This window comes from Diadema antillarum, unplaced genomic scaffold, assembly GCF_040938485.1.
Source record: "Diadema antillarum isolate AM-2024a unplaced genomic scaffold, OU_Dant_1.0 seq00000894_RagTag, whole genome shotgun sequence".
In the NCBI taxonomy this organism is placed as follows: domain Eukaryota; kingdom Metazoa; phylum Echinodermata; class Echinoidea; order Diadematoida; family Diadematidae; genus Diadema; species Diadema antillarum.
The window spans coordinates 147206-164067 of record NW_027271757.1 but is presented as its reverse complement, the minus strand read 5'-3'; the positions used below and the strand labels follow the sequence as shown (position 1 = coordinate 164067).

Here is a 16862-nt window from a genome sequence, read left to right as displayed (position 1 = left end):
AGTTTGCATGATTGAAGAATAATTTCTCACATTATCTCGAATGAAATCTTATGGTTATACACCTCAGGTTTGTTTGTTTTTTCTTAAGATCTGAAAACCTACATGTAACCCCATGTCACTTGAGAATACGCTTCCCTTTTGTACTGAGAATAACGGTTTGAATTTTTTCAGGGTCCAATCAAATTCACTGGAAATCAAAAGTATTATTTCCCCCTCCATCATAAAGAAGTTTCCAGTTTTATTATTCTGAAGAAAGGACCGGTCTGAATTACCGTGTAATGTAGCTCTATAATACACCAGCTTATGAAAGGAATCAAATTTTCAGGGTTGCAAATTAAAAGGTTTTAAGACTTGAATGCCTTGATCTACCATATAAAAAGAAAGCAAACTTTCAAGCTGTAACTTACTCTTACGTGATATATTACAAACAAATGTCAGGACCACTTCCTTTTGCTAAGCCAAGCCAGTAGTCCAAAAATTTATTTCATGATGTTTAGCATACAATAATGACAATCATTTTCAAAATGAACATACCAGAATTTCAGCCAATAAGTCATCTTTTGCATTCATTGTTGGTTCCATCACGAAATATGGATACCATTACAAGTTTGACAATGGATTCTTCCCTTCACGTAATGATGCATATTTTCATAATTCATAAAATGGAAGATTTAGTATAAACCTAACACAAGAGTTTTATCTAAACATTTTTTGACATGTACAGACATCAATCAAATTACACACAATTACAAAAATTTCATATTTTGATGCTAGAAACATGAAATAATTTTCCCACTCTAGTCTTCAACTTTGTTTCTCTGAAAAAAAAAAGCACAGGAGATTAAAAAAAAAAAAAAAATTGAAGTAGCATGGCGTTGCCAGTTCATGTCTTCAGAAATGTCAGTGATAGCATGAAACATATTGACATAAACAAGTTTTTCAACATAGGCTGCTATTAAACTGGCAACAAAGTAATGTGCAGTGGTCCCAGGCTATTTCCAATCTTTGCTTTGATTGTAAGGATGTTGAGTTGCTGTCTTTAGGGTAAAACACAACTCTGAGGAGACAGAAAATCAAATTGTGCAATATGCACTCTCGACAGTATCTAAGCAAAAACCATACAGAGACAAACTCGGGTGCAGAATTTTTACAGAGGGAGCTTTACAACAGTGAATCAATTCACTCGGTGCTTACGAGTACAATGTATGTTCTTCTCCACAGCAATCTACAAGTACGTAATCAACCCTGACATGAGAAAGTCCAAGGAAAATTTGTCCATCTGTCTATTTCACAACAAGGTTACAAATATTTATGGTGTGTGATATGAAGTCAAGTAAACAGTTGTGAAGAGACAGGTTAACTCATTGCTAGTCTTTCTCTTTGTTGTTGTTGTTATTGTTATTGTTGCAGAGACTCCACCCCAAAGCACCTTCTGATCTGGAGATTCTCCTGCCTGAAACCCCTAGCAAACGGGAGATTCCAAGTTGATGTGTGCAAAGCGCGAAGTTCCTAGGGTTCTACATGCTCTCTGGTGCTATCTAGGGCTTATTTTTTTCAACATACAATAGCAATAAGTAAGAAATCCTTTCCAACACAGAGACACAAATATCTGTACATGAAAATAAAAGCTTATACAGTACATGTTGTAGCATTTCTTAAAATTACTTGAAAGGGGGCCCAGAAGCAGATGACACGTAAAAAATGGAAAATTACATGGCATTGAAACTCACTGCACAAGATGCATCATAAATCTTGACGATCTAACCACAAGTTGGTTCAGACCAGTGCCATATATAAAGAGAGTCTGGCCAACTCAGTTTTTGGATTATGAGTTTTGAAGCCTGTGATTGGTCAATAGCTGGTCTCGTGACCTTTGTGGAGCCATGTCGTTAACAAAGAGAGCACATATGCAGTGCCCATATTGTTAACTACGCTCTACTTGATTATGACATCTTGAGCGTACACGCTAACCCTCTAACGCATAATACACTGAGTAACAACATGGCGTCCAATTTAGCAGTTGACCAGACTCTCTTTATATACAGCACTGGTTCAGACCATCAAACTTGACTTTTATAGGGGTTGAAAGAATATACCATTTCAAGATTTGCCCTTCAAAATACACATATATCTTTAAAAAGACCAAAAGAAAAAAAAATGGAGAGAACTGTATGGGTACACAGTACATGTGATGTTAATAAGGGAGAACAGATGCGAGAAGTAGAGGATATCTTTCCCTTCACACGTCCCTGAACCTCTGGGAGGGCAAGAGTAGATGTGCCTGGAGAGCTGGCCACAGAATGCTCCGTCCAACGTTCTGGCAAGCAAGAGTTCGTATTAAGCAGTCATGGCAAACAAAATGTTACATCATGTGAAAGGCGGTACAGGTTTGGAGTTATACCGACTTCGGTTTTAGAGAGATGAGCGGCTCGTCCACGTTGGTGCTGTAATTCGTCGACGTCAGCTCGTAGATGGCTTGAACCGACGGCCGGGGTTTTGTGACGCTGCTGATGTTGTAAAAAAATCTGAAGGAATGAATGAATGGAAATAAAAAATAGACAAAACGAGAAATATGAGTTGAATTACAGACACGCAAGAACTAAAGAATCCTAAAAGAATCATAGGTATTTTCCATTCATCCTGGACCCTAGTGAAGTACTGTATATGCTAGAAACTTTGGAGCAGTTACATTTACAAATTTTTTTTGAGTTGACAGATATTTGTGAATCGAAAACTTGCCTAAAATATTGCCTCTGAATCGCAATTGCAATAAACATTGACACCAAGATGTTAACTCGTTTGAAGACAGTTTGATTTTGCTACAACACACATTTCCCATAGAAGCTTGCCTGAGTATACTCGGGACTCGTCCTCAATGGGTAAAATGGTAAAATTTTTCTTAAAAAGGGATAATACTCTTATGTCATTCCATCTCTGCAGTTCTACATTGCAATTTAACTAACACTTCAAGGCATTGAGATTTGATCTGTAATTTGCCAAGCTTTTTCAACAGCATTCAGTTGTTTCACTGTTAGTGTATATCGCAGTTGATGGGTTAAAGGCATTATTTACCATTTGCAGATGAAACAAAAACCCAGCTGTAGTGCTTCAAAACAATTCTAAAATGTGAATTAGGGATAGAAACAACCAATTTAACCCTAATCAGGCTGGGCTTTTTTGGCTATGCTATATCGGGGGGCGGATTCCGCCCCCCCCCCTTCAGATCTCGCCTATGGAACGCGTGATCACGCCGAAAATCGGCACACGCGACGCCCGCGACGTATACTATCAAAATGTACGGTTGCTTTCTCCGAAAAATGTTTCTTATATTTTATATTAATTAATTATTGTAATTTATGCATAAAATCAGTTTTGGGCTCTAAATCACTTATTAATGCTCTAATTAAGCTAATTTCTTTTTAAAAATGTTTCTTGTATCATTCTCCTGAGACATAGGATAAAAAAAAATCTGTATCAAAATTAATTTCTTATGTATTTGATTGTTTTTTTGAATTTCTTATGTATTTCTTTGTTTTTCGACCGTTTGTTTTTGTTTGTTTTTCGACCTTTTGTTTTTGTTTGTTTTTTGGCCAAAATTTGTCACAGACATTATTCGAAGCTTTATTATGCTGAAATAAATTAATTTCGTCCATTCTAAGTGAAGATATGAATTTTTATGTGAATTAATTGAAAAAACACAATTTGCATTGGATTTGTACACAAAATCACGTTTTAGAGCAATTTTGGGGTTGACAAATTTTTTTCGAACGGGTGTCGCGTCAAAACGGTACGCGCGGGCGCAACAATTTTGGTCTCAAAAGTTGCGCGATACTTTAAAGAAAAAAGTCATGAAACATTGCAGCGGGAGCTTATCGCGCTGCGAAGATATTGCGCGAAACGCCGAGGGGGGGGGCGGATTCCGCCCCCCCCCCCCCCAGCCTGATTAGGGTTAAAAATGTTAATCAGTAAAATCAATGTTAAGTAATGTTAAATACACAAAATGTGAACAATAGTTATAATAACATTGTTTCCAGAATAAACCATCTACAGTTATGGTTTATTGAGAAAAATAGTGATACCTCATTTTATTTCTGGTTTTATTGCAAAACTTTTGTATGGTAGGACGTTTTGTGATACAACTTACCTACACATACAGTTGTATGCATCAAATGTGATAACTCAAACGTTTTTAAATCACTGTGGCATTGCCTATGATGACATGGCACTTTACACCAACCATTTTTCCAAGTTGAAAAAGAAAAAGTTTCATTCACTCCATCACTCCAAACCCCCCCCCCCCCCCCCCCCCCCCATCATTGACATTCTTCTTACCTGTCATCATCGCCGCCACTGATTGGCTGGATCTTCCGTGGATTCGTTCCCTTCTGCAGCCAGCACACGCAGATGGCGATGATGCTCATTGCCACGGAGAGCGCCCCCGCTAGCACGCCGATCACGATGTAGTAGTTGTGGGGCTGTCCGCCCTTGTTGTTGTAATGCGGAGGTTCATGCTCTATGAACACTTCTGAAACTGTTGACAATAAGGAAAGAATTTTGCAAGAATATGCCTAGTAATCCAACTTTTTTTAAAGAAAAAAAAATGTACACGAAAGGCAGACACAGAAAGAGAACAACAGAGGTAAAAAACATACAAACAAACATGATGGTACGAGTCCAAAAGAATGAATGATACCTTCAGGGAGATATGGAAAAAATTAATAATTCAAATTCATTGTACTGAAGCTCTACCAATACTGCCATCACATGACAAATTTGAATTTGGCAAGCATATACAAATGTTGTAAACATTGGGTAGAGGGCGCATTCTATCCATCAATCATTTTTTAGATGTGACAGTTTCTGTGAATGGACATGAGCATGACTGCTGAATGTCTCCCTCTAGTGGTGAGTGTTTATACATGAACTCTACACGGTCAAGGCCTTGAGGATTTTTCATGAATACTTGTACTTAAATTTGTATTTTAAAAAAATACATCTATATCATGAACAATTTGTATATAAAGCCAATATTACAAAAACGTTTGTAAGCATTATACAATGAAAGATATATAAGAACTTAAAACTGAATGGGCATCTAAAATTCACAAGAGAAGCAAACACATATAAGTCAATTACGAGTTCAAATAATTCGTAAATTGCACAATCATCAATACTGCATTATACATACAGAGTAAATATATTTTTCCAGAATGAAGGCAAAGTTAGGTTTGCACCAATCAACCAATGAAATATCTTCAACCAGGCTTTAATGGCCTTTATTTGTGCCTTTGATCAATTACTAATGAACTGTACATGTATCACCAAAGGGGTGGTATAGTATTGGTTGAGATAAGGATTCAGCATTTTACTTTTTGCAAGATACTTAGAAACAACCTTATGAAATGTTAAAGAGCATACAATTATAAGAGGAATTCAATGTTTCGTTTGATGAAAAGTCATTTTGAAATGGCTGAAATATCCAAAATCAAAGTAAAACAAAGCAATCCTAATAAAAGGTGGGCCCCACCTTTTATTAGGATGGCTTTGTTTTCGATATCTCAAATTTGTGTACAGCTAGAATACACAAAACATAACCATAATTCACCTGTGATAGCCCCTGAAAGTATACATCTTTTGATAAATCAGATCATACGTCTATAACAATTCGGCACTTGTGCTCTGCACATTCAAGTTCTGCTCCATAATCGCTGGTGCTGATGTGTGCACATTATAGCCATACACATATGTTTTTACGAATGATATCAAACTTCCATGTCAATCAGTTAGCTGATCGCGTGCATGCAGTGCATATCACTATCATTCAAGATGTATTTGGAAAAAATATTGATAGAGCGATTGTTCGACTGAAAGAATCAGCTGATCAACTATTCTTTTTCACTTCAGTTTTTTTTTTGTATACTCTTTAAAATTTACATTTAAACCCCATCAAATAAAAATTGGAGTAGCGAAAAATTCTAATATTTTTTAAGAGGGCATGTCTCAAGTATATTCCACAAATATAACAAACATAATACTCAGGGTATTGGTACACTTAAAGACAGGTTTGCGCTGTCTTACTTTGACAGTGGACTCCACCAAAGTCTTCTGGACAGATACATCGGTAGGAGTTGACGTCGTCTCGGCAGCTCCCCCCATTTAAACATGGCGACGACTGGCACTCGTTAATGTTTACTTCGCACTGTACACCTTGGGAGTGGAACAGGAGAGATGAGGGGAGACAAAATGTGATCATGTATTATGAAACTTGCCTAAAGTGACACAGACTGATTTGTGAGCAAGTCCAAAAATATGTCTTTTGGGTCAAACAAGGTTCATCTTTCATTTGTATCAAGGTTTTCTTTCATTTGAGGCATTTTAGGAGGCATTTTTACAGCTTTGCAGAAACCACGCTTCTTAGTTTGACTTCTAATTTTTCTCCATATTTAATTCATGTGGTACTTGTGCGTGTGTGCATGAAAACTTAACAAGAAACTCAACAAAGCAGATAGTATGCACTTTATAACTTTTGCACATTGCTCATCATGCACTTTAGAAATGGTATCATCCACCAATTTGGGCCCAAAGGATCATGATGCCATAAGTCTTATTCCTTGGCTTCCACTTTGCTTCTACTTTAAATGCTTGCTGCATTTTTCACATAACAATCAAGATCCCCCAGACCGATACATGATACGCTCTTGAATGCCAACACAGAAAGTTCTGCATCAAAGAAGAATGTGGGTGTTTTGAGTACACACACATATCATATCGTTCTTGCCTACGTAAGAAGAAGGTAAAGTCACTGACGACAATCCCCCGAGAAGGATCGCAGCTGACCTACCTGTGAATCCTGGTGCACACGTGCAGGAGTACGTGCTTCCCTCGTCCACGCACACCGTGGCGTTGTGACATGGACTGGAAGCGCACAGGTCCACTTTTTCCTCGCAGTGGGGCCCCGTGTAACCCACCGAGCAGTCGCATCGGTAGTTGTTAAGTTCGTCGATGCAGAACCCGCCATTGAGGCAGGGGTTGGAGACGCACTCGTTGTACTGGATCTGGCATTGTGTTCCCGTGTAGCCTAAGAGTAAACATGGTGAGAGATATGAAAAAAAAATGAGACAACCAAGTCATTAGAGCAAAATTACAAACACATGTTTCAAGTAGTAATGTCTTACGCAGGACATCGATTAGAGGTTGCCTCATGTGTATCCATATTTAGTGTATTTACAATCAAAAGGATAACTTTTATATTCCTGTTGTGCAATATACATTAACATCATACTTTAGTATGGGCCTCAATAATCAAAATCTTACAAGCCCACCAGTGAAAAATTGATCAAAACTGGATATTAAAAAAAAAAGAGGATAGTTATGACATTGTGGAACAGGAGTTATTATATATATGCAAATAGTAAGTGAATAGTGTTGTTGCCTCATAACTTGCCATATAGTTTACAAATAAAATCTTGAAATTTCCAGTTTTGTATTGTTTTTGTTGTGATTTGTTCAAGCATAATTATGCCCCAGTCTCAAATCCTAATTAATATGAGTGATCATTATTTTTGTTTATTTCAACTTCTTCTAGGAATAATAACATTTTGCTTTAGAATTTTATAACAGCAGAATGGATTTTCTTTTTCTTGTAAACAATTAATGGAAAATTGTGAGGCGATGACATCATCAGCTTGTTCATTTGCACACTCACATAATTTATTTCTGAGAAATATTGTGCAAAAAAATTGGTGACTCTTTAAATTGGAGTTTCTTAACTTCCTCCCTTTTAATCTGGTTTTGATCATATTTTCACTATAGTTGTGATTGCCAAATTTATCTTCTTTTCACACCCTCTTTTAAATATTCCTGAATTCTACATTTTCAGTATTTATTTTGGCTATGTATGCAGTGCTAATAAAAAAAAATCACATCACGCTCCTCCTCCTCAAAATAGAAGTGTTAAACCCTTTGCTGTGGTTTGCTTGCTGATTGACACCCACACTAGAATGCTTCCATTGCCAATTGGCAACACAGATTTCTTGAAACTAACTGTCAATGAATAAAGATTACCTAATCCCCCCTGACCACCATTGTTTCACCATGGCCTTCTGGTTGGACGGTCTAGTCCCACTGTTGTACACCTGAGAGGGCTTCCTAACTTTACCACTAGGGCAAGTTTGGATGAATTACTATCAAATGCTGGTAAAAAAGCCTAGCATGTTAAACTCAGTGCCTGAACACATAAGGGTCAAAGATGGGAAAGAGGAAATGTGTATATAGTGTAATGTGTTAAACTAATGTCTTGAACTGTCTTCTTGGAGTGAAAATGTGCATTCCACGCACGCACCCTAATGGGTGATACTCTTCACAGCGCATCGTTCCTCAATCCACGCCACATCAATACAAATCATTAAGGAGGTGGCCATCCCCCAAAAACTGCCGGCCATGAGCTCAATATTAATCTCTACCAAGTAGCGCAAGTAATGATGGCGACACTCGCTAATGACAACGGATGCCACTTTCTGACCTTTCGTTATGAAGTCCGGCAGATTGTGGTGTTTACGCAGAAACTCTTCTCCTCTAATAATCGGGGGCACTGCGGTTATTAAAACCCTGCGCTCATGGATGAAAAAACGTGGCGCCCCTACAGACTACAAAAAGGAGTCCACTCTGTACTTGGGTTGCCTGATCCATGGTGTGAATTGTTCTGACAGTGTCCTCTGTTTTGCTATCTCGCCATCTTGGAAGGGATTAATATGACTTTCCCCACAAAATTTAACTGACACAAAGTGCTACATTGTGTGCCTATATACGAGAGTTTAAGAACAACTTTTGCCAGAAAGACACAGCTAGAAATCACTGATAAGCAATTTTATTTTTCCTTGAACAATGCAGTCCTTTGCTATAATGTGCCACATATATGTGCAAATATGTGTGTATACATTTATGTTTCTCAGTTCATGTGAAAAACACTTCATATAGGTAAAGTTTTATATAACAATGTTCACGTACCATTGTTTCCACAGGACAGTTCACAACTTTGATTAACCTTTCTCTGAAGTTCTAAACAAAAAGCTTTGTGGAAAATAAAAATATTCTTTAAGACCATTAAAAGTTTGTATTTAACCTGAAGGCTGTAATTTGCATATGCATCCCATACTGCTCTCCTTTACATGCTCAAAACCGTCAGGTGAAAAAGATATTTGGAGACAGTGCTGGATGTCCATGAAGCATGAATGTGTAAAATTCAAAGTCAAATCTAATTACTGTCTAGGGTTAATGGATGAGGCATGTCAGTGCTCAATGTATTTCATTTCTTTATCTTGGTATGCTCAGTATATTTCTTCTTTTTTCTCTTTGGCATTTAGAACTTTCTTTTACCTTGCCCAATGAAGGCTCAGATGTTTTGGGGGTTTTTTTTTTGTATGTGTGTGTGTTCTTTCTTTCTTTCTTTCTTTCTTTCTTTCTTTTTTTTTTTTTTGGGGGGGGGGGGGAGGGTACCTCTCTCAGTCTGTCTTTTTGAATATTTCTAGTTGGCAAGTAGCATGCTGTCACATCACATATGGCCAGACTATGATAGGATGTGGTGAAGACGACTCACCACATGAAAAACCAGTCAGACCACTCAAGAGGTTCTTGCAGCCACCTTGCCTGGAGACCTCTTGCAGTACTGGTACATAATATAGTAAAAGGAACTGCTGCTAGTCTATGTCCCAGGCACTCCTATTAAATCAAGATCCCCTTAGAGAATTCAAGCGATTCAGATGGTGGGCAGTTTTCGAGCAGGACGCCCACAAAATATGCACCGCAGGGGAATTCTAGTTACCACAAGCAGACAGGCTAGATTATTCCCTGGGGTTGTGCCCAACCTCATGGATACCCGCCATACATGAAAGCATATTGTTCGTCTAGCTTAAAGGAAAGATAAGGTGATCTTTGAAGGGCACACAGGCAGGGTACCAAAAAACATGCCTCAGTGTTGTGCAACTAAAAGGAGTCTGCAGTTGAAAATTATCCACTTTTACATGAAAGGAACACATATCTGTCATTTGAAATAAATACAATGGAGGTCTACATGGAAAGTAAGATATTATGAAATGATATGCCTGTTAACCCATTGAAGATGAGTCCCGAGTATACTCGGGCAAGTGTCTATAGGAAATGTGTGTTGTAGCAAAATCAGCCCACCCTCAATGGGTTAAGCAAATCACCTCCCAAACCCCCCAATCTCCCTTCCAGAGATTAAAATATTCTCAACGTGAAACATTTTTTTTTTCTTTTTTTTAATCCTAAATTCAAAAGTGCCATGCCTTCTAGCTGACATTCTACACTTCACTCTTCTGGAGCTATCACAACAAAATTGATGTATTACTTTTTGATCTGGCAATCCTTACAAAAACTTTTCTCCTGCAAATTGGCACCAGGATAGGATAAATGTTTACTCCTCATCATTTCTGTTTACATCTCAGGTCGTCCACTGCACACGAGTCCGAGCCGGAATGATCACGAGGTTCTATTTCTGCGTTTTCTTTCTAATATCCATGATTTACAACCACCAGGTATTGTTTTTACATCAAAGACATTTAGGAGATGTAAATCATCTCCAGTCTTGTAAGAATAAAAAACAAAAAGCTAGTCCCTTTCTACTCATGGATACCATGCAATTTAAATTGGCAACTGCTGTCTTTGTCTCCCATTTTGCTCTTTCTTGCATCACGTTTGTTTGCTTTTTAGTTTTTTGAAGGTGTGTTTGATTGTTGTTGTTTTTTTTTGGAGGCATGTTTGCATTGAAATTAAAGCACTTTTTTTTCTAGGTCATTTTCATGCCATTAATGAACAAATGTAGGACAGAACTTGGAATTATCTCATTAATACAATGACAAGGATGCAAAACAATAGTATAGCTATGAAAGGATGCTGCCTGAAGACATGATAACTAAGATCTTAACCCTATACATCCAAGATATCATAATACTCAACGGAGTTAGAAAGTGGCACATCTGCTCCCCAGAGATCTGCTCTACTGCATTCGGAGTGCATGGAAACACAAACAACCTTGCCCGAAGTGGGATTTTCGTTCTGCTTCATTTTCTTGCAGCAACGCAAAACACTCGTTTGATCATCAAATCTTTGTGTTTACTCAAAAGTACTCCCAAGAAATATGATAGAACGTAAGTATATCCCAAGAATATGATATCTACCACAGATAACATTTAGCTCTTTGTTGGCATAGTACAATGGGTGGCAACAGGTTTTAAGAAAAGAGAGAGAGTGTGTGTGTGTGTGTGTGTGTGTGTGTGTGTGTGTGTGTGTGTGTGTGTGTGTGTGTCACCTGCGAATTATATGCCTGGCCACCTTCATGGAGAGAGCCTACAAACTTTTTTTGCCTGGCAAACAGCTTATTGTACCTGCATTTGTCGGTAATCACTCTCTGGACGATTATTTTGGTCTAGTTTTCATCATGCTGTAAAACTTCAGCATGAAATAAAGAACCATTCAGCAATCCAGAATATGTATACCTGTATGTGTGCCATATATTCCTTGTTATATAGTTTGTACTTCCAAATATACAATTTTTTAACAAAATTCAGCAAACACTATTGGCAATCACTTTCACTTTCCCATATTTCAGTTGACTCGCACAATTTGTGAAAAACATACCACATGTACAATACATACAATGTACAGCATCTTGTGAACACAAGGTATGCTTTTGTGGTTTAATATGCTTTCTTTACATCTTTTTGACAGAATGTGGCTGCAAATCTTAAGATGGAAATATGACAGGCCACAAGACTTGAAATTTTATTAAGCTTGTTCCATTTCAACTCATGTGCGTGTCCAGGTTTATCAGAGAGAGAGAAAGAGGTTGTTGTAGTCTTGTAATATGCTCCATCACAGTTTTCCAAAGCATTTCATATCTCACTTTCTCTCATCTCTATCTCTCTTCTTGTATCTCTTCTTCTCTCACTCTATGTATCTTTCTATCTCCACCTCTCACTCACACACACACACACAATATCATTCGAGCCATGAATCTCATACAAGATTTCCAACCCCTCCTTTATTCCCTCCCCCCCCTCCCCCCTCCCAACGACCCTCCATCCCCACCCCTAATCTTCCATCCTATATCTCTGCATGCTCAAATGAAATCAGAATCAAATTTTCTTCTGCAGGTTATTGACAGGCAGATGTCCTGGCTGCCTCTATTGGCGCCAATATCTATTTTCCGCACTCCGACATGTCAAAAATAGAACACTGTGTTTTGTTTTAATATCTTTGGCTTGAAGAGAAACTCCACTCCTATCTTATGTTCAAACATGACTTGTAGAAAATGTTGTAAAACCAAACACAAAAAAAGAAGAGTTAAGAATATCAGTGAATAAGCTTAGGAGTAAAGACAGCTCTGAAAATTAAATTCTGAATTCACATATCCTCCCAAAACGATGATGTCGCTCGTAAGTACATATGAAAATTAGATAAGTGATGAAATGATGATGTAATTACCTTTCAAGTTTGCTTTGGATGCAAATCTTTATAGTCTACCCTTTTAGCAAATAAATGTTGAAGAAATGCACCTTTGAATTACAGATTAATCATAGAGATGCACTTATTCAGTAATGAAGAATCTTTAAAAGGGGACTTAAAGTTGTTGAATTATTGACCCTAAAATGAGGTGGGGGTGTTATTTTTTTCCACACTGAAGCTAAAGGGTGAGCATGATTAGTATAATGGAGGCATTTGCTTCCTGACATTGCACAATTGTGCGTCATGCTCCTCCACCTGCAATGCCAACACACAGCACGTGTGGGGTGCAAAATCGTCACTTTCGTCTGCCATCAATCATTATAATTCTCGTATCTGGCACAGCTCTGACACGGCACCCACATGGATCTCTCAAAGGCAGCTGCAAAATATCGATCACTGATCCTGTCGTCAATATCCAGGACAATGAAGGCATTTTTTGTCTCATCCCCCCCCCCCCCCCTCCCTGACAATGCCATCGATGAACTACATTTGTGACCCTCATAAATAGCCCTTCCTCCCCCCCCAAAAAAAAAAAATAAATAAATAAATAAATAAATAAGATAAAAATACTTATCAGCATACCAATACAACATCCTGAACTGTTCGTCTGTAACTGTTCAGAACCTACTTAATTTCCATGTTCTCTCTTCTTTCAAAATGCAAACAGTTTATAAATTGGAAGGACAACACTAAAGCCCCTAGTTTGGGTAACGTTACCTGAAAAAAAAATATTACCTTTCCAGCCCTGATTTAGATGTGAAGCACTATCTGTCATCTGAAAATCCACAATAAAATACAGAGCACTATCTGTGACCTGAAAATCTACGATATCTGCAATAATTGTTATGTATGAACTGAGAGATCAAAGACAGCAAGGTACATTGTGTGTTGGGATTTGACGGAGATTTTTCAGAGTGTTTTTATTATATTACAAGAGTTCTATCATCTTACACACAGAACTCATTCATATTCTCCTCAACATGTACATGTTAATCCTCACAAAAAGTAAGACACGGAGATGAAATTAGATATTAACTGTGTGCTCATGATGGAACCACTACAGAACAATCAACAATTTTCATTCAGTGCTTTTAAGAGGCATTGATAAGTTTGATTACATATCAAATATAGCAAGAAGGTAAGAAACAAGGTTATGTTTAATTTACTGTATGATGTACTTCAGATATATGATGGTTTCATTTTGAAGAATTAAAATAAAACAGTCTAATTTTGTTCTCATTTAGTGCTTTGAAAGGCATTACTTAATTCAATTTTATAGCTAGAAGGTTGGAATTAATGTTATATGTACAATATCCTTCAGACATGTGATGGTTTGACTTTGAAGAATAAACCCAAAAAAAAAGGTTTTCCTTTTCTTCTCTATGTTTTCTTCCATCGACTCACGAGGCAAATGCTGCTGACATTCAACATTAAAAAATTCCTGAAACACTTTCAAGGAGAATTTTCCCTCTTGGATACCGTATGACAGAACAGTGAGAGGAGATATTGTGGCTCAGTAGTTAAGACCCCAGACTATCAATCACAAGGTTCATGGTTCAAGTCCCCCTGACAGCAGCAGTTGCGTCCCTTAGTAATCTTCATTTCCCCTATTCCTTTAGGAGGGGATCTTCCTTTAGGAGATGACCGTCTCGGTCGCGTGGTTTATTGGTTTAATACAGGCATTCAATGCTTCTTTAATAGCAATTACAATAAAACCATTAATTCTATTCAACTGATGTTACTTTGCAATCTGGAAATATCATTTTCCATCAGACGTGACGTCGGAGGATTGGAGAAACCCTGCCACACCCTACGGCACTCATGGGGGGAGATGATGGCACAGACGTAGAAGGTCAAGAGATGACTTATTTTTTGCTTCCGTCGCAGCACGGCAAATTTGCACGTCTAAGCCCCAAAGCTGTATCGAGGGACAGCGTAATGTTTTCTCTATTAAGTCGGATGCGGCTCTATTACTTGTTATACTCCCTCTCTTTTACTTGTCTGTCTGTGCCCTACATCCTGTGGGCATGGCAGGCATTTCAGAAATGAGTTTGTTCTTCGGCTGTTTTATGTTTGGTTATAGCCTCTTTTGCTCATTAAAAATAATAAAAACAGTATTTGAGGTAAAAAAAAAAACAGCTAACTGCTTCTGGCAGATTTCGCTTTGTTTTGCTTTGTTTGACTGTATTGTTTTGTTTTGCTCCAGTTGATTTACATTAATCTTTTTTATTGCATCGTATTTCCTCTCTTTGGGGGACGTAATATGCTAGAAGGTATACCAAGAAATGTCCTGACTACATGCTTGCTTCCGTTAACATAGCAAGTTGTTAACCTAAGTGCTACTTTGAGGCATCACACCAAAGGGATGCAAATTGATGCTTTTAAGAAGACGTACGCCGCATTCAAAATCAATTCACTTGGAATGAGTCGTAACTTCGCGAAGGCACAGAAGGAGTAATCCGGTTGTTGGAGATGACAGCATGTGGTATTGCTTTAAGCATTAAGACTCGTCAGATGCATGTGTTACATGCCGGATAATGCAGCACGCATCTTATCTTCAATTTTACCTTCCTGTTTGTTTTTGTTTTGTTTTTTGCTTTGCTTCATGTACACCTCGATGTCTTTTTGGCATGTCACCGCAGAATGATGCATTATGATCCGCAAAAACCAAGCGGGGTGACTTCTGAGAAGGCACGCCGGCATGTCAAAAGATCCCCAGTGCCTACTAGCTAAATTGCGATGACTTTCACAGGCGATCAGCATTCTTTCCTACCCCACTTCATAGAGTCTCTGTTGTGCCGTCCTGGCAGGGGAAGAAAGAAATTCTGTACATAAAAACCAGAAAATATATATCTTTTTAGAGTCCTTTCAGTTATAAGCAAATAACTACTGCAAACATTTGTAGATTTGCTGTGACAGCTTAATGAAGAGCATTACTCTCATTTCTCATGCTCAGCTCAATCAATTTTTCATGCACGAACAAATAACCACAAAAACAGCCTGAAACATTCCGATTTTGAGAGACATTAACACAATGGATACCCCAGGTACTGGACAGGCTCTATAAAGACGCTAATCAAATATACAACATAAGCCCCTACCTAACAGTCCCAGGTATGCAACGCAAACTTTTAAATGATCAAAGAATATAAAGATTTATCTCGTTATTAAAAGCCAGGTGAAAATTCAGCATCTTAAGAGTGTGCATACAATAAGATAATCTCTATTTTCAAAAGTGTGATCAAATTTACTTCTTCAGGTTAACTTTTTGAAGAAAAAAAAACACATTTTGATATGTAAGCCCTTGAGCTATGCAGGAAGCATTAACAGCCAAGCTAGAGACTGTAGTAATGACATGAAGGCTTAACCCATTGAAGACGAGTCTCAAGTATACCGGTACTCGAGCAAGTGTCTAGGGTAAATATGTGTTGTAGCAACATCAGCTCGTCCTCAAAAGGTTAATAAGTAGTGCGTGGTGGCCTCATGACTACATACACTGTGTAGCCATGTTTGTCCTCAAAACACACACATCATAGTTTAATTTCCTAACATTACACACACAACATTTCAACCCATTTCACATCTATCAATGATGAAGAATGACCTATTTGATACTAGAAGCCCATTTTGAGATGAGCATTGATCAATATGGAATTGTGTTGGTAATACAGTTGATGATATAACTGTCACACCATGAAAATGAGAAAAACAATAATTAGGGGAAAAGTACAATTATGGTACATGGTATATATGGTATTATATTTTGGATCAAATATTTGTCTTCCATTGATTGGTTAAAAGAGCTTCACGTGATTATAGGTATTTGGAACTATTTTAGAGTGTTGGTGTGTTTGACACTCCATGAAGTACTATTTGCAAAATGACGTCACTTTTATGACGACATTTTGCAAATAGTATACTATTTGCAAAATGATGTCACAATCACCCTCCTTTACAATCAAGTGTACCAGTCCGCGTCCGGTCCCGTATTCTAGTGTTCAGGTTTGCAGCGGCCATACGAGCGCTTGGGTACATGCGACGGGCAACTCTGGCGGTGCCACAGCTACTACGTTTTTCAATTTCCGATCTCTTGCACTGTTGCGTATTGCAGGCGCTGCGCTGCCGCCGCAGTGCGGCTAAGCCTATATAATGATTTTCACTTTTTATTCAAATTTTTGATCCAAAATATAAAACAAATATACTTTGCCTAGTTTCGAGTTTCTTGTTAAAACTATGGGCCTCGGTGACTCCAAACTAGTACTATTCACTTCGGGGCTGCGCCCCTCAGTGAATAGTACTAGTTTGGAGTCACCTCTGCCCATAGTTTTAACAAAAAACTC

The 16862-nt window shown here is 38.0% G+C and overlaps 1 protein-coding gene across 2 annotated transcripts in view; it reads right to left on the bottom strand.

The window, feature by feature from the left end:
- Positions 1-1017: 1017 nt before the first annotated feature.
- Positions 1018-16862, bottom strand: part of LOC139740987 (uncharacterized) — a 141090-nt gene continuing 125245 nt past the window's right edge. Inside the window, exons 5-8 of one of the 2 annotated variants that reach the window (XM_071651571.1) lie at positions 6842-7078; positions 6079-6207; positions 4333-4531; positions 1018-2525 (exon numbers count right to left, since the gene is read on the bottom strand). In XM_071651571.1, the coding sequence (XP_071507672.1) occupies positions 2396-2525; positions 4333-4531; positions 6079-6207; positions 6842-7078 (695 nt within the window). In that variant the 3' untranslated portion in view covers positions 1018-2395. The remainder of the gene's footprint in view (positions 2526-4332; positions 4532-6078; positions 6208-6841; positions 7079-16862) is intronic. The other variant, XM_071651572.1, reaches the window with a different exon arrangement.